This window comes from Pseudopodoces humilis, chromosome 1, assembly GCF_049639895.1.
Source record: "Pseudopodoces humilis isolate 2021_Gansu_Grassland_sample_001 chromosome 1, ASM4963989v1, whole genome shotgun sequence".
Taxonomy (NCBI): Eukaryota; Metazoa; Chordata; class Aves; order Passeriformes; family Paridae; genus Pseudopodoces; species Pseudopodoces humilis.
In genome coordinates this window covers 82,718,354-82,743,712 of record NC_142200.1, presented here as the reverse complement: position 1 = coordinate 82,743,712, position 25,359 = coordinate 82,718,354, and the positions used below count along the sequence as shown (strand labels likewise).

At 35.1% G+C, this 25,359-nt stretch overlaps 1 protein-coding gene across 4 annotated transcripts in view; it reads right to left on the bottom strand.

Annotated features, from left to right (window-relative positions):
- The window catches only part of RELCH (RAB11 binding and LisH domain, coiled-coil and HEAT repeat containing), a 76,916-nt gene that overhangs the window by 35,419 nt on the left and 16,138 nt on the right, over positions 1-25,359 (bottom strand). For 3 of the 4 annotated variants that reach the window (XM_014255599.2, XM_088059988.1, XM_088059998.1), the window contains exons 2-10: positions 24,995-25,084; positions 16,997-17,068; positions 16,832-16,887; positions 16,608-16,721; positions 14,459-14,662; positions 14,280-14,371; positions 12,975-13,283; positions 8,522-8,597; positions 8,035-8,130 (exon numbers count right to left, since the gene is read on the bottom strand). In XM_014255599.2, the coding sequence (XP_014111074.2) occupies positions 8,035-8,130; positions 8,522-8,597; positions 12,975-13,283; positions 14,280-14,371; positions 14,459-14,662; positions 16,608-16,721; positions 16,832-16,887; positions 16,997-17,068; positions 24,995-25,084 (1,109 nt within the window). Of the gene's footprint in view, positions 1-1,877; positions 1,997-8,034; positions 8,131-8,521; positions 8,598-12,974; positions 13,284-14,279; positions 14,372-14,458; positions 14,663-16,607; positions 16,722-16,831; positions 16,888-16,996; positions 17,069-24,994; positions 25,085-25,359 lie in introns of those variants that run through there. The other variant, XM_088060007.1, reaches the window with a different exon arrangement.

Sequence of the window (25,359 nt, the reverse complement as noted above, 5' to 3'; positions counted from 1 at the left end):
AATCATAAAGAAAATACTGTGTTAAACACGGAGAGAAAATATAAGGATTTTCATAGAGAAGATCTCCTCCTTTCTAAATAAGCCTACAAAGGTCATGGTATTCATTCCCAGAAGAAACCAATGTTTCTAAAACATTGTCTGGAAGTCCCATCTCTTGACCTTGTTGATGTGAACTTTTACTCCAATTGAATTTGGAAGTCAGACGGTTTTTAGGTGATTCAATATCTTAGGGCCAGAAACATCACACTGGAAGGTCAGGAAAAAAAGAACTAGAAAAACCTCAGTGTCTGGAAAAAAAACATGGGCAAGTAATCTGGAGATTACCTCGCACACCTGCTGTGTATTTTGGAGGCATTTTCAGCAGAAAGACTTTTTGTAAATTATTAAGATGTGTCAAGTAAGCAGGTGACAGTGAGAAATACATCTAATGTTAGTAGGAGAAATGATGTAAAAATCTGTAAAAATCTGTGGTTGTTTAGAATGACTTTGCAGGAAGGCGCAAATTTCTTGCAGATATTCAGAGACCTAATCATGATGTTCTTGTGGACCTGTGGAAACACCACTGATAACATTCTCACTGCTCAACCTAAGCAGCAGGAGCTATATTTATATTAAACACAGAACAAGATTCCATTTTAGAGCAGTATCTAAACTAGTCAATTCCTGACAAGCTGATTTTTTATTTTTTTTTCATTTTACAATAATTCTACTTGGTGTGCTATATTCTCTCTCCAAAGATGCCCAAGATACAACCTAAACTGCATTTTAACATTCTGTGATTCTGGAAGATATATTGGCAATATTTAATTCAATTATGATACTGTTTAGGGAATTTATGACACAGTAGACAACATGGAAATATCCTACCTACCACTTAAAAAAAAATCAAAAAGAAGAGAAGGAGAAAAGAAAAATTAATTTGAATATTTCAATTTCTTGAATACTTTTAAGAGTAAGAGGGGGTTGTTTTTAAACAAGAGTAGCACAACACAAAATAACAAAATAAAGTTCTGCATTAAAGAAATGTTACAAATTAAATTGCATGAAGAACTAAATAACTTTCTTCAGCTGAGAGCTTCTTTCCCTCTAGAATCTGCATGTTAGATCTTATTATTTTTGGTTACTTAAGATTTTTGCCCATTTAAAGTTCTGTGAAGGCAGGGGGGGTTAACCTATTTAACTTTTTTCTTTTGTACTATATAGAATTTTCGCTCCCTCAAGCACTTCTTTAATTAAAAAAGACTTGAAAGAATATTACTAAAATAATACCTGCCTCAACACCACTCTAAATATCACCACTATACATTAAGCTAAAATATTTTAAATAGGAAATCTGGTTGCAATTTGTAGATCTAGAACAAAATTACTACCATAAAGAATAAAGCACATTAAAAATCTTAAAGCTAAATAAACTTTTATTTATTTTTTATTTTTTTCTGTTACTTCAGAAAAATCTAACTTTCTGAAATCTACCCTAAATTCACATTATTCAGCTGTTCTTGCAAGTATTCTTAAATACTCCTTTGAAAAACTCTACAAAGAACATACTCCATGAAATGAGACATTTATGGGATTTTTGTTTCATCTGTTGAAACCAACACATTGATGCTACTTTCTTAGTATGTTTGAGTACCTACTCAAAAATCTCAACTGCTTAATCAGGACTACTGCTAGATTTTAAAACAGTACCATGAGGTGGGTTTTTTTTAAGCTTCTTATGGAATTTAAGGAAGTTAACGTTGTCTTTTTTCAGCTGAGTCTGAATGAAAGGAAAACACCTGAGAATAATTCACCTAGAAACTATTGCCCTGTGTCTGAAAGGCTAATGAGTAACCTAACAGCATTGACATGGGGCAGATACAAGGCTGGTTCTTTACCTTGCAGAAAGCTGGTTATTATAGCTGATGGAATTAGCTGTATTTTCTTGTCCATTGGTCACATTCTCTCATGCATACTATGGGAGAAGAGAGTGTTCTCTGCATCGCTGCATCAGGGCTTCTACAGTTCCTTCTATTAAGGGGAGTGGAGAAACAGTGAGAAGTCTTGAACAGTGTTTTCTGTGCTCCCTATAGCCCTCAGGGACAGGAAGGTAAAACTTGAAACAAAGGGGACTGTGGGACCAGAAGAATAGAACTCCTCTAGAGAAGAACAAAATGGGTCAAGTCTCCCAAAGACTTACAAGGGGCAGATTCTTCTCAGGACATTCAGGAGCATTAAGAACAAAAACCAACCTACAGGTAGGTTTGAGCTCATTTCTTCCTGTTGCTAAGGGTTATGTCTTTGATGTACGTTAGTTTTACAAATCTCATATTTTTCATTCTTGAAACCAGCAGAGAAGCTATAGAAAGTAGTAATTTTTCAGTAAGACACGGTAAGATTAGTGTTTGGCTGTTTAGATTCAAGAGAAAATTCAAAACATGGTTATGGAGATTCTGTATAATTATTAATAATCAAGGAGTGGACTTCCAGTGCTATTTGAAACACGCTGCATTCCTTGGGAAGGAATACCACTTGTGCTGACAGCCATAAAGCTAGAACTGAAGTTTCAAAAAAAACCCCAACAACTCTCCCTCTATTTAATTTGGGATCTCTCCTAAACATCCTGTTCATCCCCAAGTCATTCTTTTCTCTTTTGCCTTTTAGTTCAGAACATAACTTTTGATGGTTCATGTCTGTGTTAGTCAACAGGAATGGCTAGTGACTCTCAAGACCACAGCATGAAGAGTGACTTCCAGAGCTTTGACACTGTTTTCCCATTGGATTCCAAGCAGACTGACAACATAACATTGTCAGCACTTGCCACTTGATGCAATAAAATATTATGTGTCATAGGTCCAACTTCTACTATTAAAAAGTCAAGCTCATATCTGAGGCAGTTTATACCTGTGAGCTACCCAGATGCAGAATGGAGAGAAAGAAGTAATTTTGGTTTTACTGTGAGAGAAGCTACATACAGGTGACTGATAGACAATGCTGTGAGGCTGACCTAACACACTGCACAGGAGAACTGAAACAGCCTACCTTCCCTCTGCTCTATTTTTGTCTAACTCTCCATGTAGGTCTCTCCAAAGAAAAACTAACATTTTTCTCACCACAGTATCTCTAGACAACTTTTTCCTAACTTACAACAACTTGTTCCATTATCTTTGAAAGGGATTCACTATTTGAGTTATCAATAAAGACAACATTTACATGGACATACGGAGTACCTCTCTCTTCATAATGGTCAAAAGAACATGGCTTTTTAATAGTAATTAGTATCGCCTAAACAATATGCAAGACAGTTCCTCCTACATATTAAAAGTATTACAACAAAATATTAAACTTTGGGCTTTTTTGAAGTGCATTATATGGCGAGCATCTTAGAAGGTAGCAAGGAATTTTCTGTCACTGCTGTTTCCATCACTGTGACAGTGTTTTGCTAAACATTCCAACAAGTCTTCCACATCTTAGTTGCTCTCGCTAACTACTGTGTTCTTGTTGGAGTGTTCATAAGCAAAATAGTTATCTCAAAGAAGAAATTTAACTAATGTTAAGTGTCAAAACTGGTTACTTCAGTAGGTTCAAATAATAATATTTTTTGTTACTCCAAATATGAATGTATTAATATTGCAGGTGATAGTATATAAACCAGGATGACAGGACCAATTTTGTTAATGTGTGCCTTTTAATCTTTAATAGTCGGTGCTTATATTGTGAACCAAAGCTATGTTAAAATTATTCTGTAACTTAGCTTCTGACAACAAGTAAATAAAATAAAATAATCTTACTGTCTGCAACTGAAATAGCTGCAGGTACCAACAAACTACTGATAGGCACACTCTTGGACAAGAAAGTATTTGAAGTTCCAAATTCATCCTTTTAGTTTTAAAATGGAAAAAAAAATAAAATTTAATCATAGGATTAATGCATGACTCAAAACTTTGTGCTACTAATCTTACTAATATTGAAATCACAGCTCTAATTACCTCTCATGGAGTGAGACTATTATTCCAGGATCAAAAGTAAGCCTCTCAGAGATCCCAAAGGGATGCTTTTATGTAAGAATCAATGGTAGGGTGTGGGTGTGAAAAAACTTGGTACTTCTTTGTATCTACTGTTTATTTGAAAGCACACATACCAAAGTTTGTGATACAACAAAAGCTGGCAATTCAATTCATAAACATCAAATTCAGCTCCTTGCATCCATGAACTATGTAAGCTTTATGGACAAAGTATTGAAAGACGTAGGCTTTCAGACTAGAGATGAAAGGATACTCTGAGACTGAACTATTTTACTCTAATGAAACTGCACTAGGCCCTCACATTGAGGAGGAGGGAACTAAAGGACTAAAAAACCAGTTGTATCTCATGTTTCTGGAGCATTGTCACCCCCCGAACAAAACAGCCCTGCAAATCAAAACCAACACTGCATGTAAACCAGAAAAGCATCAGCAAACAGGCTGTGGTCAACACTACCGCTGTTTTTCAGAAACATAATCTATAGAAGTCTACTGCAATCTAAGTTTTACAGAGCAGTAACATAGTATTGTAGTTGTTCATTTAGATGTCTTTATTCTCCCCTATAATGTGAAATTAAAGTGGTCACCTAGAAGATATTGACAACTGACAATTTTCATGCCCAGCAACTCAGGTTTATGCCCCTTTATCCATATCCAACCAGAATGAAAACTGCTTGACACAACCCCTGGAAACAAACAAGCATACTGCCAAGATCTGACACAATCTTTTAAATTTCTTTAGCAAAGCCAATATTTTATGGCTTTTAAAGCATAAGACTGAGATGAAAAATTATAGTAAGATACTTAACTGTGTTTAAGAGACATGGCAGAGAATTAAAGTGCCTTGGTGATACTTATGCGCAGTTACTGCACATTAATGTGATTACTTTCAATCTACAGTAGAGATCTAGTGGAGTTCAGAATGGCATCAATTCAGAGCCTGAAGATTTAACATTATCTTTGCTTCAACTTTACAAAGAAATAAAAGCAAAACTCTATTCTTAACATGTTAAACTTTCTATAAATAACAGTTTCTCAGTATAACTATTTAGTGGTGCATATTCAATAGACCACTACTATCATGATTTTGCTAAATTTGCATAAAACAAAAGAAAGTTAAAGGCCAACACTGAAATAATGGGCAAGATGAAAGATATAAGTAATTGAATAAAAATAGTGATTAAGAACAAGGGCAATAAGATATTAAGCAAAAAGTTTACTCTGGGCCAAACTCTATTAAAGGACTATATACTGCAGAGTATGGAAGTTGTACATACAAGCAAGGTAATTTTTATTTCCTGACAAAACCCCATTGACTTTTACATTGTAGAAAGCATGAAAAATGAGTATGGCACTGAGTAGTTATTATAAAAATTTAAAAATCCGCTTCTCTCTAGCTACCTTTTAGTCAAAGGAATTTTTCTAAGGTACATGTTAACAAATAGAAGGTGGCTGATTACACTTTTGCGATTTTTTGCTTGTTAATGTATTTTAAGTAGTAAAATGACAATTGAGAAAGAAGATTCCAATGTAGATCAACTTTTATGAACCCAAGCTGCTCATTTGCAAGAAGCATTGTCATAGACTGCATCCCAAACAATGGGCTTTTTTTAAAAAAAAAAATTGTTTTTTAGCATTTTGTTGCTGATCATTCCACATCTCCTTTATTTACGAGTGCATTCATATATAAACCTAGATATTGAAATACATGTTTTCAGGGTTAACCTAAACGTTCGAGATGAAAACAAAATTAAATTTATATGTTGTTACATGAATTTTGATGACTACGAATTGCTTTGAGGCAATTTTCCTGTATGATGCATTATTGATTTTACACAGTTGAACTGCTTTTTTTCAGAACCAACTAAAATTATCTCCTCAGCCACCCTACTCAATATTGTGTCTTTCCTTCTTTGTTACCTTCCATTGAAACCTAAATTACAGACATTGAAGAACAATTGAAGCTGCACCAATACACAAAAAAAATAAAATTCAAAAATGTCAACTATAATATTTCCCAGAACACTTACTACTGGACCAGGCAGGCTGCTACTGACCTTAGGATGCTTAAAAGCATAGGAGAAATGGTTTCTGAATCTCTGCTAAAGGACAACAACTACTGAGAGATTGTCAACCTATGCAAACTCAGTTTCTCCGAAATGAAGATGCATAGTATGTAATTTTCAGGTTAAGATTTTGCAACCAATTTCAACATGATGGATGCTTGAAGAACAAAGACGTTGAAGGGAGTCATCAAAAAATTATGCTTAACTCTCATCCTAACACATTGATAGTGTAAGATCTTAAATACTACCATTCTTGTTGTCTCAGAACAGACTGGCAATCACTTTTCGTTGTGATCTGAACCTGTTACACATCTTTCTCAAATTAGTGATATTTAGGTATATTTTTACAGCACTTCTCTGTGCAAGTCTCATTATAAGGTTGTTTTTGGACAGGACTCTAAGTTATACCTCGTTGAAGACAGTCTAATTCTTAGGTTAGCTTTTCAGAATTTGATTAGGATAAATACTGACAGATGGTCTACCCAACTTTTCCTTCAGGTTCCATCACTACATCAAAAAGAACATTAAAATAGTTATAGCAAAAGGTGGCAGGTAACTAAAAGAAGGTATTTTTAAAACAAATTTCAATTCTTGAAACATTAAGCATCCTGCATAATCCAACTATTCAACTGTCATTTGCAGCTTTTTCAATTAAATTGAAACAGATAATTGAAGGCAAAAATACATGTAATCAAATATAACTTTCACTGTAAAACGACCTAAGTAGGAAACACACTAAAAGATCACAAAAATATTCAAGGTTACACAGATTATGCTAAAAGCTGTGAAAATAAGCTGAAATACCACATCCTGCCAAGCAGAAGGAAGGAAAGGAATAAATAAGAAATCAGAAATTAAGCACTGATCCAGGAACATTCACAGAATTATTGTGAAAGACAAAAGCATTTCCAGAGCACCCAGTTAACACCCCTCCCCCTTAAAAATAAAAAGCCTTTTATGAATTTTCAAAACACAGCACATATCTCAAGTTCACGATATCATCTGCTAATAATTACTTGTATGGTACAAAATTTTAGTTACAGGATCAGTACGAATTTCTTGAGGAATTTTCAAAGCCTTAAAATGAAGTTATGCAAAACACACTACTAAGTCTACCATACTGTAGGTCCCGTCAACAAGGACTAAAACTTGCTCAATGAGATATGCTACTTCAAACCCTTTATTTCAGTGTCAGCTGTAAGGACACTGAATTTTTGTTTGGTATGTCTTCAGTTTTTGGGGTTTTTTTTACATATTTGGTAATGTGCAATATTTAAATCAAAACAAAAGCAAAACAAAACCAGTCACTGTTTTTTCCCTTCCTTTTGTATCTATATTGTATGAATGATTATGCAAACCATCACCTTCAGTTACATTCAAAATACACATTACATGTTCATAATTTTTAGTCATTCTCATTTTAAAGCTAAGGTAAACATATAAGCAAGATTGCTCATTTCCTGATGAAGGGGTATTTTTGATGATGCTTTACTTGGCTGATACATGGAGCCTCCAAGAAAAGACATTAAAACAATTTTTTTGTTGAAAATTGTTTTTGTTGAAGTACATGGTGCTGCAAAAGAACCTGAACATTATTCCTTATTTAAACTGATAGACCAAATAAACCAAACAACATTTGAAGTCATAGCCCCTGTTCTTTACAATGCACATTGATATGGTCTTCCCTAATAAAAACATTTGTGCTACCACAAACAGATGGACCTACAGTAACAGTCTTGCTGAATGCTAATGGGTGCCTTAAGCAGAGGAAGAAATATTAGGATACCATGCAGGTTTACTGAACTCACCTGACAGAGGTGTAAAACCATTTTCTAGGAGCAGAGATGCATGCATAAAAGTAAGAACATGATTGCAAGTAATAGACTTCCATGAAATTAGACACATCTTCAAAATTAACAACAAAATATCATGATAGAAATAAAATGTCAAATTTCAGGGTTCCTCACCTCTCGCTTTGCAAGCAGCACATTAGGAACAATATGAGGCAGGCAGCGTCCCAACATTAACATGACACTTTTCTCACTGTCTGCAATCCGAGATACCTAGAAAATCAAGTTGCTTGTTTGCCTTTTTTAGAAGCACAGGAACAGAAAAATACTATTTAAAAGGAATAATAAAAATTGGAGCAGGCTGATCACTTACCAGAAAAGTATTTCGTTAACTCCCACACATTAAGCTGTAAGTTTTTGATGTGTCAGTAATTTCAAAAGCATGAATCCACTTGCAGAGACTCAAAAGTTCCCAGTAATTACACCTCTATCGCTAAGTTTCATATTTAGTATAAAATCTGAAATAACATCTTTATTTCTTAACTTTCTTGCACATAGATTCATCTCTCCATCTATATCTTGCTTCAAAGCAATTATTACTTGTTTAACTATTGCTGCCATGCAAAATGAAGGATCTTTTAGTTTATGTCAACTGGAAATATACCTCTGATCCCAAACGGCTGTCTGCTGACATCCGACAGAAAGACAGTAGTGCTTGATGGAAAGCTGGTGACAATTTCCTGAAATATCATCAAAAAGGGAGAGGGGGAAGAAAGCATAAATCAGAAAGGTGATAAAATAAGTCCTTTCACTCTGGTTTAATCAACTAGGTAAAATGGTACCCAGAAAGCATGTTTAAGTGATTCATACTACAGAAGTTTTAAAATTATCTTTGACTTTTAAGGTGCTTAGTTTGTAGCAAGAAGTCCTGAGTGTCCTAATTAAGAAGTTACTTTTAGTTCCAAAAAAATACAACATCTTTCAAACTGCTGCACAGACAAAAATAGGACCAAAGCATGAAGAAAAGGAAACTTGGGCAATACAAGAGGAAGCATACAATTATGCAAACAGGGTGGGGTGCGCAAAGAAATCACACAAAACAGTATTTTTTCTTAATGCCCTAATTCTGCAAATTGCATAAAAGCATTTGAGTAGTCAGTCAAGTTACGAGCTTCAGGGTTAAACAGTTTGCTCAGCTGACACTTTGGGATCTAACTGGATTCAAATGCTGCCAGAACCTCAAAATCAATCTTAAACTGCTGTCTAAGCCTTCATACAGGGTGCATCTGCACAAGCACTGCCTCACGGCCACATCCAGCACCAGCCAATGCACCAGAGCTACTCAAAGCCTTAAGCATCCATACCAAACTCTGACAAAAGCTTCAAAACAGCCGTGTCTGAAGAGGGTAATTTGGCAGAAATGTTCTCAAAAAGAATTACTGATCCTTACATTAAACAGGCAATCAGCAGCATCATATTTTTCCCAGTAATGACAACTTCCTCTACTTTATCTGAGGCCTGTACTTAGATGATAATCTAACACTGCTTCTCCACTATGATTAAAGAAGAAAGACAACATTTGTCTTCCAAAACATGCACAGAAAGCATCTCACACGTTACCATCATCTGCTGAATCCTCTAATGACACTGAGGGGAGGCAGCTCCCATTTTTTATGTGGAAACTGGTAACACCTTTGAACCCTCAAAAATACACACAAGTGCACATAATCCAGCACATAAATCATTATGTGCCTGGACATACTTTTAGCTAAACGCTGAAACATAATACTAAATAATGTAAAGATTGAAACATGATACTTCTTACAGTAAATACACCATCATTCATCCTTTTCTAACTGAAAAAGCCCATTAAGAATCAAAGCTCCTAGTTATAACTGCTTAAACTAATCCAAGAGGATATCAATAAATATACACGTTTTCTTCTTCTCACTATTTAGAAAATTATGGCAAAGAAGAATTTCTATTTATTACTTAAAATCAGTTTTTTTTCTTAACAGTATGTATTTTTAAAGTACATTTTAAATTTTAATGGAAGAAGCTTGTTTTAATTCCATTCAGCTTGGTTTTGTCCAAGGTTCACTTTAAAAAAGTTACTAAACTTACTTGAATGGTAGCTAGCTGTAAAGGACCTCTGTTTCACAATATGTTAGTCCTTATGCTGTAAAATATTGACTGACAGATTCATAGCCTCTATTCAAGATTGTAGAGTTTTTTTTTACACTGGGGGAACATGAGCAAGCATTGCAAAGCAGCAGCTTAACATTAACACAGAGGCAAGGCCCTTTGCCCAGGCTGTCCTTCAACCTGGCATTCATTCTAGAGAGAAACAGATCCTTTCCTACTTGGAATCCTAATTAAAATCCTACATAAGGGCAAAGTTCCATTCCCACTTTGCAGAGAATGAAAAGTAAGTATGACAATACGTCACTGAATTTCCCTGTGGGTTAAATAACAGCAAGCTGTGGGCAGCGTGGATCCTGTCACAATTGCTGGCTATGCTTGGAGTCCAGAAAGCTTCTCCTTAATGAAGTCTAACAAAATTCTTGATGGCTATGCTGGACAAAACCGATAAAAGACCAAGGCTTCTTGCACACAAGTCAGTGGCAAGTCTCTTCAAGGGCCAACAGATGCCAGTAGTGAACATGTCCAAATATAAGAAAGTACAACGAATAAAAAGTACTACAATTCTGTTCTATATAGCTCTGGCACAAAAGAGTCAATTCACTCAAAAAGCCAGGACTGCTATATACAGAAAACACCTTGTATTTGGTGCAATTACCACACACCTTATATTAGTTGAATAAAAACATGTGGTGTACTCTATTTAAACCACTGCTAGTGCTTTGCAATGCAATCTGTTAACTGAGGCATTTTTCCAACGATGGCCGTGTCCTCGTTTGCCAGCATGCACGCACAGCTGCTCTGAGTGCAGTCACACAAAGCAGGCTCACTTCCTCTTCTCTCTGCCCATCTGGGCAAGATTTATGCCAAGAAAAGACTCTACAGATACACTAGTAATGATCTTGCCTTTTAGGATAGTCTTAGTTTTTAACCCTTTTTAGTATATTCTGAATAAATTATAGTAATTATCTTCTACAAACAGCCCTTGATTGAAATCAATAATAGCCAGCATTTCCATTGTGCTGCTTCTCCTGCAGATCTCAAAACATTTAACAAATAATCTATTTCCTTAGTGAAAAAAAATTATTACAAACCTAGGGCACAATCCAGGAAGAAAATTTAGTACTAGATACAGGTCTATAAAACACTGTATCAAATATGCTTTCCTTTGACCCTCTACTGACATATTAAGCCCAAAGCGAAGTACAAAAATAGCTACATATTACACATGCATTACTTGTTTCTGCAGTGAACTGCATTTGAGGGGACTTGTGAATTTAACTCAATGGGGATTCACGGCTTCATTGAACTACTTTTAAAACAAATCTATGTGCAGTTATGGTTAAAACAGCTGTGATCAACAGAACAAATGCTGCTCTTCTAGAGTCTACCATCATAAATTCCACTGGAAATCCACAGTTCATTCCTCACTCAGTGATTTAATCCTATTTTAATATACACCCTCACTATCCCCAAACCATCAATCTAATATTAATGCACTTCATGCCACCCAGCACTCACCATTAATCTGAGCAAAAAGAGACTTGCAAAACACCAAATGAAAGTAGGTAGACAAGTATATAGCAAACAATGCACAACAGCTCTAAGTTTTCATTACTACATAGTCTAGATTTCCAGCTAGGATATGAAAGAAGCTTAAAAAGAAAAAATCTGCAAAGCTTAAACTGAACCACTAACCATTTTCCAGAAAAATCTAAGCTGTTCTACTTTCCTTTTAAACACTAGTATAGCCACCTAAGAGAGAAGAAATTTGTTATGAGACTCCGAAATATAATATTCAGAAATCAGAGATCTTTCCTCCTGTCCAATTCTAAAAGTTAAGTTATCACTGAAAAAGTAGCCCTGACCCTAGAAGTTATTGCAAGAAGTACAGAAAATCCAGAAAAAGCAGGACTGTTAGGGTTTGCAAGAAAAGGTAATTACTAGCAGGGCTAGCAACTCCTTTTCTTTGGGTGCTCCTTTTCTCCCCCCTGCTACAAGCCTGCATTTATTTTTTGATCTGCACAGAATGTCACACAGATTTCTATGGGCTATTTTCAGATGGAAAGATAATTCTAGAAACAAATTATGGTACACCAACACCATCAAAAGCTTGCTAAGGGAACTGACAAAAGATAAAGCAGGATAGCTGTCTGATTCCCTAGGAACAGCAACAGTAAGATCATAAGGTGAGCTACTTGCATATCTTTGTCCACAGTGGTAACAATTACAAGTCGTACATACCCTTGTTATGTTTGTGGTCCATGTTACTCCTGATGACTACAGTGGTTTATCTATCACTTTAATGAACAAGTCACCTCCCCTCTTCACTATAAAAACACTTGTACAGGTTGAAAGGGCTTTCTCAAAAACACTTACAAAGCACAAACTCAGTTTCCAAGAAATAACACAATATGAATACCCTATTTTAGTTAAAAGAATCAGCTACCCAGTGAAGGCTTGCCCCAAAATCAAAACTTAAAAAAGCAGTATGCCATTAGATATCTTTCTGATAATTATGAAACAAGTAAATGAAACATAGTACTGCTCTCTACGAGTTTTACACATCTACACAGAAACAGTAAAAAATTTCCCCATTTTTCTTTAAGCAGAAGAGAATTATGAAATTAATACTTAAAAGAGAACAGAACTCTTTTGACTTCCCATTCATTATTCTCATTTTACCTATTTTTTTGTTGCAACAAACAGGGCTGGTTTTAGAAACAAGCAGAACATGAAAAGACTTTCTGAAACTTAACACTAAAACTGCAGGTTTGTCATACGTACTCCTTCCTAAAGAGATTAGGAACAATGTAAAAATATCAGCACTCTCTCCTAGAGGTATGTTAAGTCTTTTATTTGCCTTCAAAACACAAATGATCTATTCATTTGGCAGAATTTCACTGTTAGAAAAATATCTACTCATTTTACTAGAATTTTTAATAATAGCATGCAGTTTACAACTTATCACTAACCTATTAGGTTTATCAAAGTGGACTGCAGCTTTAGATGAAGGAGCACATGAGGACAGTTTCTCTGTCTCTTTAGAGGGCACAGAATTTAGCATATCATCTTTATAAGTCCTTGAATCTACTTCTGCTGATAAAGCAAGGCTTGTTTCGTCAATGTTTCCATGTTTATTGTCATTCTCAGAGCTCTTGATATCCAAGTACCGTCCATTGTCCTCTGAGACCGTGAGAGGCACTTGTTTTAAAGAAGGATGAGGAGCTACACCATAAACTGTTGACACAGCAAAATTTTCATTCTTGAGAAGATCTATTTCACTGAAAAAGCAAAATATGAAATATTTTTGTAGCTTTTCATGCAAATGCTGTGCAAATCACACCACTGCAGCACATATATAAAGACAACATATTGAAGAGCTCAACATATTCAAGAGGTCCCTCCTCAATTCATGAATGCTTAAGAATTCCTATAATAGAAATAACTTTCATCACACAGACTGTTCAAATAAGCACTGATTTCATTGAGCACTTTAGTAAATAGTTAGTAGCAGGGGAAATGTTGCACTCTAAGTGAGTGAATCAATGAAACAAGTGAGTAACAACAGTTTTATCTCCTTCTGGCTAAAATCTGAGCACTGAGACATAAATTGTCACAAGACAGAACTCTATCTAGGATGCAAAACATAAATTAATACAGTGGTGAATCAATATGTACTGTCCTATCTGGCTTTGAAATGGTAACTATGCAAGTCAACAAAGCCACTTAAAATTTATGCACTTTCCCAAGTGTTGCATTAGTACACCTCTTAAGGGGAATGATACCTTATGGCTTACAGAATGATATGTTTTGACAAACTTTTAAGTATCACTTTTTGGCTGGTATTAAAGATGCTGTCATGTCTACTAGTCTTGCTCTTCAGAAAGAAAAACTGTGTTGACATCCAATGTTAAAACAAGCATCTTTCTGACGTGTTTGCGAGCTGTACACATTAAGGAGCGACATAAAACTAATCGAAGAAAAAAAACTGTGTATAACAGATCAGAAGCAATTGTTTTCAAATAACTAAAGAAGTTACACTGAAAGAAAATTGCTTACAAAATTAAATTATATAAATAATAATATGGAAATAGTCCGTTTGAAGTCTCTTCCTGTTTCTTAATCAAATACTATGTATTGAAAAGGAAAGACTGCCCTGCCCTGGAGAATTCCCCATCATTTCCTATATCTAAGTTATGGTTTCATATATATGTTAGAAAAACATTGAAAAGTTACCCAACATTTATCAAGAGTCAAGTAGGTTGATAAGTACGTACCTTTCAAGTCTTTGGATTTGTTCCATCAAAGACCATTTCTCACTGTTTAACACACTAATTTGATCTTCTAATTTTTGCACTATCAAACATTGCTAAACACAAGATAGAAACAAGAGTTTAGTGCAATGAAGTTAACTAGTACATCAAAGAGCTGTAACACTTCTTCAGTACAGTCTTACTTCTATTGACTGTGGTGTTGTTTCAAATACAGGGACGGTCCCAAGTATAGGAGTATCAGCCTCTAACTCATCATCTTCTACACCAACTGATGCATCCACCACATCCCTTGCAGTAACATGATGGTTTCCAAAGTCACGGTAGAGTTGTAACAGGTCAGGAGGTTTTGGAATGTTCAATCCTACATCATCCCAAAGTTCAAAATCCTTCAAAAGAATAAAAGAAACTAAAGCATACAATATACTTCCTTTTATTTTCATTTATCGTCCTCATTTGACCACAGGTGATGCAAAAGCAAAATAATCACACCAAGACTGCATTGTAATAAATCAGATAGAAGCTCAGCTTGGCACGGAACAGTAGAAAAGGAAGGATCCACTGTGAGCCAAAGCAGTTTTACCATAAAGGTGAAACTCTTGGTAACATACTGGAGAGAGTACCTTCCAAACCACATAGGTTACTTTTTTTTGCTAAGACATGAACACTTTTTAGAATCAGAACAGAAGCCAATGAACTTGATACAAGGCAGAAATACAGATTTTGTTCCCATTTCATTCACAAGTGCAGGCCTATCACAGTATCACAGAATCATTTAGGTTGGAAAAGACCTCTGAGATCAAGTCTGACTTTTGACTCATCATCACCATGTAAACAAGACCAGAGCACTGAGGGCCACGTCCACTCATTTCCTGAACACCTCCAGGGACAGTAACTCCATCACCTCTCTGGGCACTCCACTCCAATGTTTAACATTTCCATAAATAAACTCCTTCTGATGTCCAGTATAGCTCAAACAGCTCTGTAGACGACTGATAGTGAGGTACAATCAATACAAGGGCCTCCTGTCTCAAACCATCACTCTATATTCTTCCTTTCCTCATTTACATCTTATCATCCTATTAGCACAAGAATATTCCACGTCAGTATATACAAATAAGTTTGTGCATTGTTACGCAGGAGTTGTGATGGTCTCTTTAATAACATTAAGTTCAAATATTTTTAAATTTTTTTCCTATTGTTCCCAGTCTTCACTATATATTTTCCATAGTTTCATCACATACATTTATTTGAAGAAAGATTATTTTCTCAAAGAATTATGTGAATAATGTAGAAAAAAATTGTGCCTACTATATGCTAATTGCAGTATGTTTATAGTTACCTCTTAGAATTAAGAATTTTGCTTTTTTTTGCTAATAGTCTCACAACACAAAACATTCTCAGTTGATAACACAAATAGGATAAACTATTCACCTTTTCTCTTTTAGGGGCTCTATTCTCACAAGTATTTGGATGTTAATTCCAAATATTCAGTGGTGGTGGATGATTCAGAAACCCTATTTAACAACATATTTGTTTTACAGATTAGGATATGAAAAGTAGGAAAGATAGGAAAAGTATAGGAGGACGAATTACAGATAAAACTGGATTAAATTCTATATTTAATTCTTTGGTAATATTCCAATTTTGCGATGAATACATATTGGGTGTTGATGTTACTGGGTGTTCTGTCTACCCAGAAACAGTCAGAATGTAATTAGAACCTTCCACACATTCTTCCCAAGATATTCTTCCCATCAAATGTAAGCCAACAGAGATATAAAACCGACCATCTTAACAAAAATGCATCAAAGCATAGCTGTGTTGGGAAAGATCTAAGATAACACGTTATTACCAAGAGCTTCCTCAATACTATACTCAATGCCACAGGTGATTAAGTACACTCACACACACATATACACATGCCCAGAAGAAAACCAATGAGTAAATTCTGTATGCTGCACAAGTCAACTGAGTATGAGCTAAGGAAAAGGTAACATTTGAGATCCAGATCCTTAACTGAATGTGTGTCACACCAGAATACAAGGAAATATCTAAGTCGCAGTACTTCACTTCTTGTTTTGCTTCCTTTAAAAAATGCAAGCACTCTGTTTCCTTCCTACAAATTTTGGGAAACTACTGTTCAAACTGCTGTGTTTTCACCACGGTTTATATATAAAATGCTAACATACTTAACTTTGAGAGTACTCATACACATGATGCAAACTGCATGCACAGGAAAAATCACTTAAGTTCACTTGAGTTTATGACAAGATCAGAATATGGAAAGCAGGTGTGTAAAAAACCCCAAACAAACCCACAAGCGAACTTTACCTGATCATGATTTTCATCTGAAAATGTTATTGATGTAAGCTTGTAACTATTCTTCAATAAAAATTCATTAACTAGGAAGTTTAGAGCTCTTTTCTCAAGAGGTCTGATTGGCTCCTGGAAAAAAATAAAGAAAATACACTAGATCTTTGGTTTATCTCCCTTCAAACAATGGAAGCATATTCATACTAAAATCCATGCAAGTTAATTTATCACCAGCGACCTACCTGAATTTCAGGACTTGATTTATAATTTTTTCGTTCCTGCAAAGGAACTTCATTTTCTGGGGAGGAAAAAAGAAGTAACTAAATTTTACTCTCTCACAGAGGATGAGCTCAGCTACTTCTACATTATTTAAAGTAGAGACTTAAGAAAAGGTTTATGTACACCACCTGCAGCCTGAGTCAGGTTGGCTCGAAGGGCCTGTATGGTCTCCTTGGCTTTCCGTAGTTCAAACTCCAGGACTGGACAGGGATTTGGATTAAACACACACAGGCATCCAACCAAGGCAAGGGAAACAAAAATAAAATATAAAAAGCAAGGATGGGTGTGAAAAAAAAGATACTGTTTGTATTAAACATAAAGCATGCAGTCTTTATGGAACTTATGAACACATGCAGCAGAGTTGGTCTGAAAGCAAACTGGTGAACATTTTCCATAGTTTCACTGCCCTTAGGTTAGCTAAGTCAAAATTTCAAGCTGTCTGACAAGGACTCGCTGTAAGGTTTTGGGAAAATACTTGGGAGCTGATGCTGTCAAATGTTTTGTTTTTTTGGAGGGGAGGCAAGAGGAGTATGTGGGCAATAAGAACTCAGATCTAAATGAAGCAAATATGTCATGGCAGCAGAGGAAGCTGTCTTCATGTAGCAAAGCTTAAACCATGAAGTGAGTGTACAGTCCCATCGAAACCACAGACTTTTTGGAAAATGAAATCATACACCAAAATTTTAGTAGTTTAAATGGGAGATCTTGAAATGCATTTTATCTTACTAAAAAGAATAATGACATTTTACATTTCTCTTTAAAAATAGTGGAGTTTTAAGAATGTCCTACAGTCGATTAGGATCTTGAATTCAGTTCACTGAATTCAAATTAAGAGAGATGCATAAGAGCAAAAACACCCAAAAATTGCAGCTCTTCTACGGTACTTATAAAAAAGCTTGAAAGAAAAATTCTTTGCATGATTCTTGAAAGCTTACATTGATTTTCAAAGACCTAGAGCCAGCTTTAAATTAAGAAATACTTAATTCTAGCTCTCCACTCTCTCTTAGTTCACCTTTCCACTCTCCTAGTTACTGCTGTTTCTCATGTTCCAAAGTTTCCTCCAAAAAGAGCCAGTGGTGATTTGTGTGCACTGGGATTTCATCTGTTTTGATGCTGAGGTCAGATGTATATGGTAGCTTCAAATTTTAACCCCCTGGCAAAACATATAGTAAATGTTCTTTTAATAGCCATTTACAGGCAGAACCTCTAAGGAAACCTATTTAAGAGATTATCAGATAAATACAAACATTTCACTAATTCTCAGATTAATCTAATGGCACTGAAATATACAGTTACCAGAAGGAAGGACTCTTAACTAGGTGAGAAGAGCACAGAATACCTACCAGGCTGAAGTGTTAGATGATTTATTTAGAGTAGTTTCACATCTACTTTATTCCCATACAAAACAAAAAATTTTGTAGTGACTTTTAACAAAAAAGTTTCAATGAGATCTTTAATCACTGCCTGGAAACAATTTAACATGGCATTTTGAAATATTTAAACAAAAACAATGCGCACCAGAAACACTGCATTGGCCCTGGCTGGTAAAAAATGTTACTGAAGGTTGCAAATAAAACCAGTTCCTCTTTTGAGCATCTGTTACTAAGACTCTTTCTAATTAGCACTCATGGAAAAAAGATTCACTCAGTTTGCAGTTCTGCATAAAAACTGAAGGAGTTACTACAGTACACCACATTTGCTACATGAAAGTAACTTGTTTGATGCACAGAATTTTACTGCAGCAATACAAAAGCGCAACTGAGGATACAATGAATAAAATATGTAAAATCTCTCTAGTATTCAGCAATGCTGATCTGCAAATACTTCTGTGCAACAAAGTTAGAAAATGCTCTCATGGTAAAGTAAGTACCTAATTTCAGCACTTCCTTGCATTTCAGTTACTTATTCACAGTTGTAAGATACTATTTTGTTACTTTTTGAACATTTTAAAGAACTCAAATTAAGTAATTTGTCTTATGGAAATGACTATGTGTTAACATTTTACTCTTGTCAAATATTTTCAAAGTCCAGAACAGTTGCAGATCAGGAGTGCCCTGCACTAGAATGATATAAATAATGAAAGAAGTTAGAAAAACAATGCAAACTATAAAAACTCAGGAATCTGATTAAGGAAAATAGGAATAAGACATGTCTGAAGGCATAGAAAGCCAAAAAACTCATGTCAGACAAACCCATGTCAGACGGCAAGAATTGATTTTTAGTGAACTGTGACGATGCTGAAAATTCTTAGACATCATTAGGACTTTACCCATTCAACCTAAAAAGTAGGTTACTCTGCTGCATGTTTCTGTTATATAGTAGAAGATTCTACATATAGTATATTAGAGAAGCTGTCACCTGGTAGCATGACACACCAGCCACATAATCCCACCACAACACAGCACTGTTACTGTTGTACCTCATCTAATCTTACTAATGGCATCATGACAATTGCCATCATACAAACCTTGATGCTTTCAAGTCAGTCACAAACGTAGCTTTTATTTGAAGAAGTTTGTAGGTGTTTATATAATCATACATGTAACTAACTATAACATTAAGTTCAGTCAAATGTTAAACTGTGATTAAAAGCTATTACTGAAATGTGATCTTCTGCCAAAACATGTAATGATTTATCAATTCAATATGTCTGCCAATGAAATCAACACTAGCAATCCCCAACTGTTGATTCTGTAACATTCTCTTAAATAAAATGGTAATATTTTAATCCCTTTATTTGTAACCATTATGAACTACTGACTTTTAATATAAATGACCTGAAGCCTCTCCCCTCTTCTGTTACAAAGCTGAAGCTATGCCTTCAGAAGCATTGACAAAGCCAAGCTAAAGTTTAACTTCATGCTTGACTGGGCTGACAACAGAACTCCCAGCACTTGGTGACGGAGCTGACACTCCTTAGGAAAAACGCACAAAAGTTTTGCTGCAGACAGCCTAAGAAAGGAAAGAATCAGATATTCCTCTACACCAGGAAAGCAAAGAACAGAAATTTAGAGCCTTGAGGTCAGGTAATCTTCCTATATGGAAAGGGCATTTCTGAACAATTTAGTTTGCCTTAGGGGAGAAAACTATCTAACTTTTAATGGCTCTTCTGCTTTTTCTTTATTAAACATTTCTATTCACTACGGCTACCATCCTGAAAAAAATGCCGAAGCCTAACTTTAAATGTGTGAATCTTTCAAGAAAGCAACAAAGATGCATTGGACCAAGGCTTTCAGAGCGCCATTTTTAAATGTTTTAATTTTCATGCAGCTAATCTAATACACCTTAAAAAAGAAGTGTATATCAGGACTGAATAGCTTGTCTGCTAAGCTTTGAAATTTCAAAATTAAGCTTTCTCAAGGGTCTTATTCTACTGACTCACATTTGTTAATAACTTTGTAAGTTTTTGGATCATAGATTGAGAAGTTACCTATGAAGAACCACCTGCAATTTGAGATTGAGCTAGTTGAGGTCTACATGACCAGTAGTCTTGTTGAGCCAAGGCCAAAAACTTGAGGAAATAAACAGTACTTCTAAAATCATCCGGTACTTGTGCTGTAGAAGAAGTAGTATTTCCAACTAGATTAGAATGTTATAATCTATATATAGAATACCTTGTCAGATTTTTGAATACTTCACTATGAAGTACTCAGTACTTCAGATAATGGTAGAAGGGTAGTTTTATGTTGTGAAGCCACTATATGGCATTTGGACATTTTCTTTTAAAAGCAGTTCTCCTCTGAAGTATCAAGAGCCTCTGTGCTTACCCAGCTTTCCTCACTTTCATACTGTTACAAACTTTGTTGCTCCTTAAATGACATTTTGAGTCCTTCCTCCTTGCCAAGGAGACAGAGAACCCCAGATGTCTTAAATCATCTAAAACATGTGCAACATCCCATTACATTTGATGAATCTGTACATACATTCTGAATCAATCAGAAGAAATTTAAATTCTCTGACAATAGCTAGCAATGAAGCCACTATCCCAAACATACTTCAGGACCTGAGGTTTCCCAACTCCCACCTTCGTGATGGAAGTATCAAGAAAAAAAGTGGCCTTGAAATGTGAAACACTTCAGCATATAACACAAATAGCCCTGAATCAGAAAGCTGTACTTCAGCACAAGAGATGACTGCCACACTATAAAAATTAAGACTAGCAGGAGGGTACACAAGCAACTTGAGCTTGCCACTAACAGTGGGAGCCAACACTAGACTCAGGAGCCGCATTAATGCTTTGAAGTTAATGAGGCAAGACCACCTACAGAGAAGACCTGAACGACAGCAGACTTGTCTTCAGGTTCAAGCAACCTTCAACTTGGAAGGAGATTTAAGAGGCTTACAACTCCTTCACAGGGCTTAAGGCAGGTAATGGGAAGACAAAACCAGATCTGCTTTCAGGATGAACAAAGTGCACACACAATGTTAGCAAATAACTCTTGTACTACAGATGCCTGTTGTGTTCTGTTTTTTAGTTTTGTTTCTTTTTTAAAAGATTTTCCTCTGACTGTGGGGTGCACAATTTAATAATGCCTCCTAAAAAACACAAAAAAGGGCTCTGTAAAAGTGGAAACTGAACCTAAGTCTAGATAAATTAAATTCTCTAAAATAAACAAGTATTTTTGAACTTGTCTCTTCCTTTCAAATCTTATTCTGCTAATCAGAGACACACAGACTAGCTAGAAATCAATGCAAATACAGGGAAATCTGAGAATACATATGATTGAAATGGAGTTTGATTATAAGAATTAATTTTAACATTTCTGAAAACACAGCATGTATTTTTAAAATTACTGGATTTTCAGAACAGTTGATGTCAGAGGCAGGTTAGCAATTATAAACATTTTGAATTATACAAATAGGGGGTTTAGACCATGGCAAATTTAAGATATGGCAGAAGATTCAGTTCCTTAGACTGAATGACAGGCAACCTATTTAAAGAAAATCCTGTGGGTATTCAAGTTAGGTATACCCTTATTACACAGGAAGGCAGCAGGTTTTCCATTCTCTATCTGCTTTATAGAAATTTTGAATATTTGGAGGAGGTCTACAACCCCTAACAAATTCTTCAGTACTGAGTTTTTCCTAACAGAAATTATTTCAAGCTTTCAATACATGACTTTGGATTCAAAACTTACCAGTCTTAGAGGAAAAGTTGTTTCCATCTAGTAAATTGCAAGCTGTAAGGATGTATTTTGGGTTTTTTCCATCTCTTAGTGGATTACAAATGTGTTATCCAAATTGTTACATAACTCTCATTTTCATTAAGATCAGGAAGATAAAGAAGAAAATTTATGTTTTCTAAATTGCAGTTAGTTTTGTCATACTTACCCACATCCTGACTTGCTTCTGTGACTTGCATCTTTTCAGTCAAGCTGATGATAATATTATAGAAGGAACTCACTTAGCTTCCCCCTATCAGATTTCCCAAGTGAAAAGCTCACAGCAACTCTTCAAAACATGTTTGCTTCTAGGCCAAATTTTAATTGTAATGCCAGATGGAAAGAAGTGGGCTTATAGTTTTAAAATACTGAAATCAACTTCAAATAAGAGTTGATACAGTTATTTCCAGGAATTTTTTGACTGTTAAAACAAAAAAAAAAATTTGGCAGCTAAATCTACTACTATTCATAACCGACAAATGGAATATGGATGCTTTGGATGATGACATATGCACACATTTTTTGATTTGGGGCTTAGTAACATTGCCAAAATACAAAAGGATTTGTAAAGTGGGAATGTTATCACTTCAGTTTTGAAGTCCTTCTGACTTGGAACAGGTTTACCAGTTTCATTTAGTTACTGATGTGTATTTATTTTCTATCTTTCATTTGATATGGCAGGGAACTGATATGGAAATCATGTGTTCTGTCCAAACAGTAAAAAACAGAGATAGCAGCATGAGAAAGGCATTTACGAAGAGAAACTACTTAAACCTCACCTTCAGAACTATCAAAAGAAAAATACAACTATTAGATTATGGCTCCAAGCTTTCACAACAGATTACAATTTTAATCTCCTAAGCATCAAAACTCTGCACTAAAAAGAATTTCAGAAGAAATAAGCAAGATGGACATCCAGTTAGGTTTCGAAGTGCATCTGCAGCTAAGAGCAACCTCAAAAGCAGAAGTTATAAGCCAGAGTTTGTCTAAAGAAGGAATTAGATTTGCAAAATTTTTTTAAATTTCTGTTTACGTATTTTTTTAATGTGCAAAATAAATACTTATCAGTTTTTGAAATTGCTTGGGAAGATGGATTTAAACAGGATTGACGCAAAATATTTTCATCAATTATGACTGAACCAGAATTTTACATAGAAACAGTATAGTTTTGAAAACTTACAGTCTTTAAAAACATTCAGAAATAATATTCAGTCTTACTTTGTTCAAGTTCTTATGCTACTTTTTAATAACTCTTTGAAAAACATCTCTAAGGGAACTCAGAACTGTAAATGTCCTGACATACCATCTTCTCATGAATTACATGACAGCAGTCAATCACCATATAGTAATAATCAAAAATATGATCAATTTTACTATTTACTTAATACTTAATTTTAGGCTATATTAATTTCATACTGGAAGTAATCAATATTTTGTTACTAATGTTTTGTCATTATTGGTTTTACTGGATGCCAACTCTGACTTGTCTATATTTTCTCTAAGTATCTCTGATCCAATTCTAAGGACAGGTCCAAGGAAAAATCAAACTAGCTCTCTCAGTAACACTACTGCCAAGAAATACTGACTAGAACCAGGAAAATTCTACTAAGATAATGAAAAGAAATAAAGTATTGTTTTGTTTGTTTCTTTCTTGCATTCCAGGAACAATTCACAAATTCTTGAGTTGCTTAAATATAATTTGTTTAGAAGATTTGTTTAGAAGTTCTCTTTACAGCTATTGAAAAGGACTATGTATATTGAAAAAGAGAGTAGCTACATAGTAATAAGAATCCAGAAGCTTCCATATTAATTGAAGAACAGTAAGTTCCGATAGTTCTAGACCAGAACACTAGAATACCTGGATTTGCTTTGTATTTTTGAATTTAATCCAGTCCTTAAACTCAGCAACACTGGCTGGGTAAGAAAAATGAGATTTTCCCACCATTTCTGACTGATCCAGAGATGAAATTTCAGAATGAAGATCCTTTACAGAACTGTTTCATCAGCCTTTTTGTCACTTGGTGGTTCAGAGTAGAGACAACAGGGTGGAAGAGAGACATGGCACCTTACATCACCTCAGGTTTCATGAAGCTTAACCATATGAGCATAAGTCACAGCATGGACAACTTCCATGAGCCAGAATATTGAACAGTACTAACTGACAAGAAGTAAACAGAGCTCTGCAGCCATTTCTAGAGAGCTTTTAAGGGTTTCTCTGTGGAAGCTGCGATTAACTTCATATATCAACCTGGAAAAAATTGTGGACAGAGAAACATGGCTCACATGCAAAAAAGGTTACTAAAATAATTTAAAATATAATAGAAGGTTCTGCCTTTGGTGATGTAATAGATCCTGAAATTAAAAGTGCCAAAGGCTCAGAACAAGAACAAAAGGCAAAAAAAGACACTTCTCTAATCCAATCTTATACAATCAAAGAATCAAATAGGAGAGAAAAGCACTATAATTAAGATTTGTAGCAAAGAAGATTTATGGTACTGTGTAAATCCCAAATTTGCTCTGGGTTTGGAAATTCTGTATTTGATCTCAAAGAAAGCTGTATTTAAGAGATGACTTGCAACAGATCTTTACATCAGAAAGCTCTCATCCATGTAGCAGTCACAGACCACTATGCAGAGTAATTTAGTGTATGATTCAGCTTAACAGTAGTAGTCAGTAGGCAATATCAAGATACAGTTCTATTGTCAAAGGCTTGTCACGTTTTCAAGTATACTGCATGTTTCTGCACTGGTGACATGTGGAATCATACTTGAGTACACCTACCTGAATATTTACAGTAATTACAGCAGAAGCATCTAAAGCATGATGCTATCATCAAGCAACTAGTTAAACCATGTAAGTGAAATCCTGTCACCTTCAGAATGTTCATTTAAATATACTTATGCTAGAAACAACAAGTTAAACAGTAAAACATTCTGTGATTCCTAAAAGATATAGAACACTTACCTGCTACTCTTTCATCTGTTTCTCTATTGCCATCATCAGAGTATCTCGCAAAATCTAAAGAATCAAGAGTACTGATGCTCCCAGCACGATCTTAAGGGGCAGGAAAAAAAAAAGAAGATATCAGAAAGAATCCTGAAGAGCTGCCTGTCTTTTACAGAAAAAGTCGAAACAGCATCTCATTTCAGATACCATAAGTTGGAGGTTACATATTCTGCAAGGAAGTTACATTTTACTACATTTTCTGAAGGTCTGTAAGGTCGGTAAGTGAAGAGTACATCAGTAAACTTGAACCACAAATGCAGCACTACAGCAAGTCTACTGAACAGACTGTAAGAGATTTTTACTCCCCCTAAAAGATGGCACTT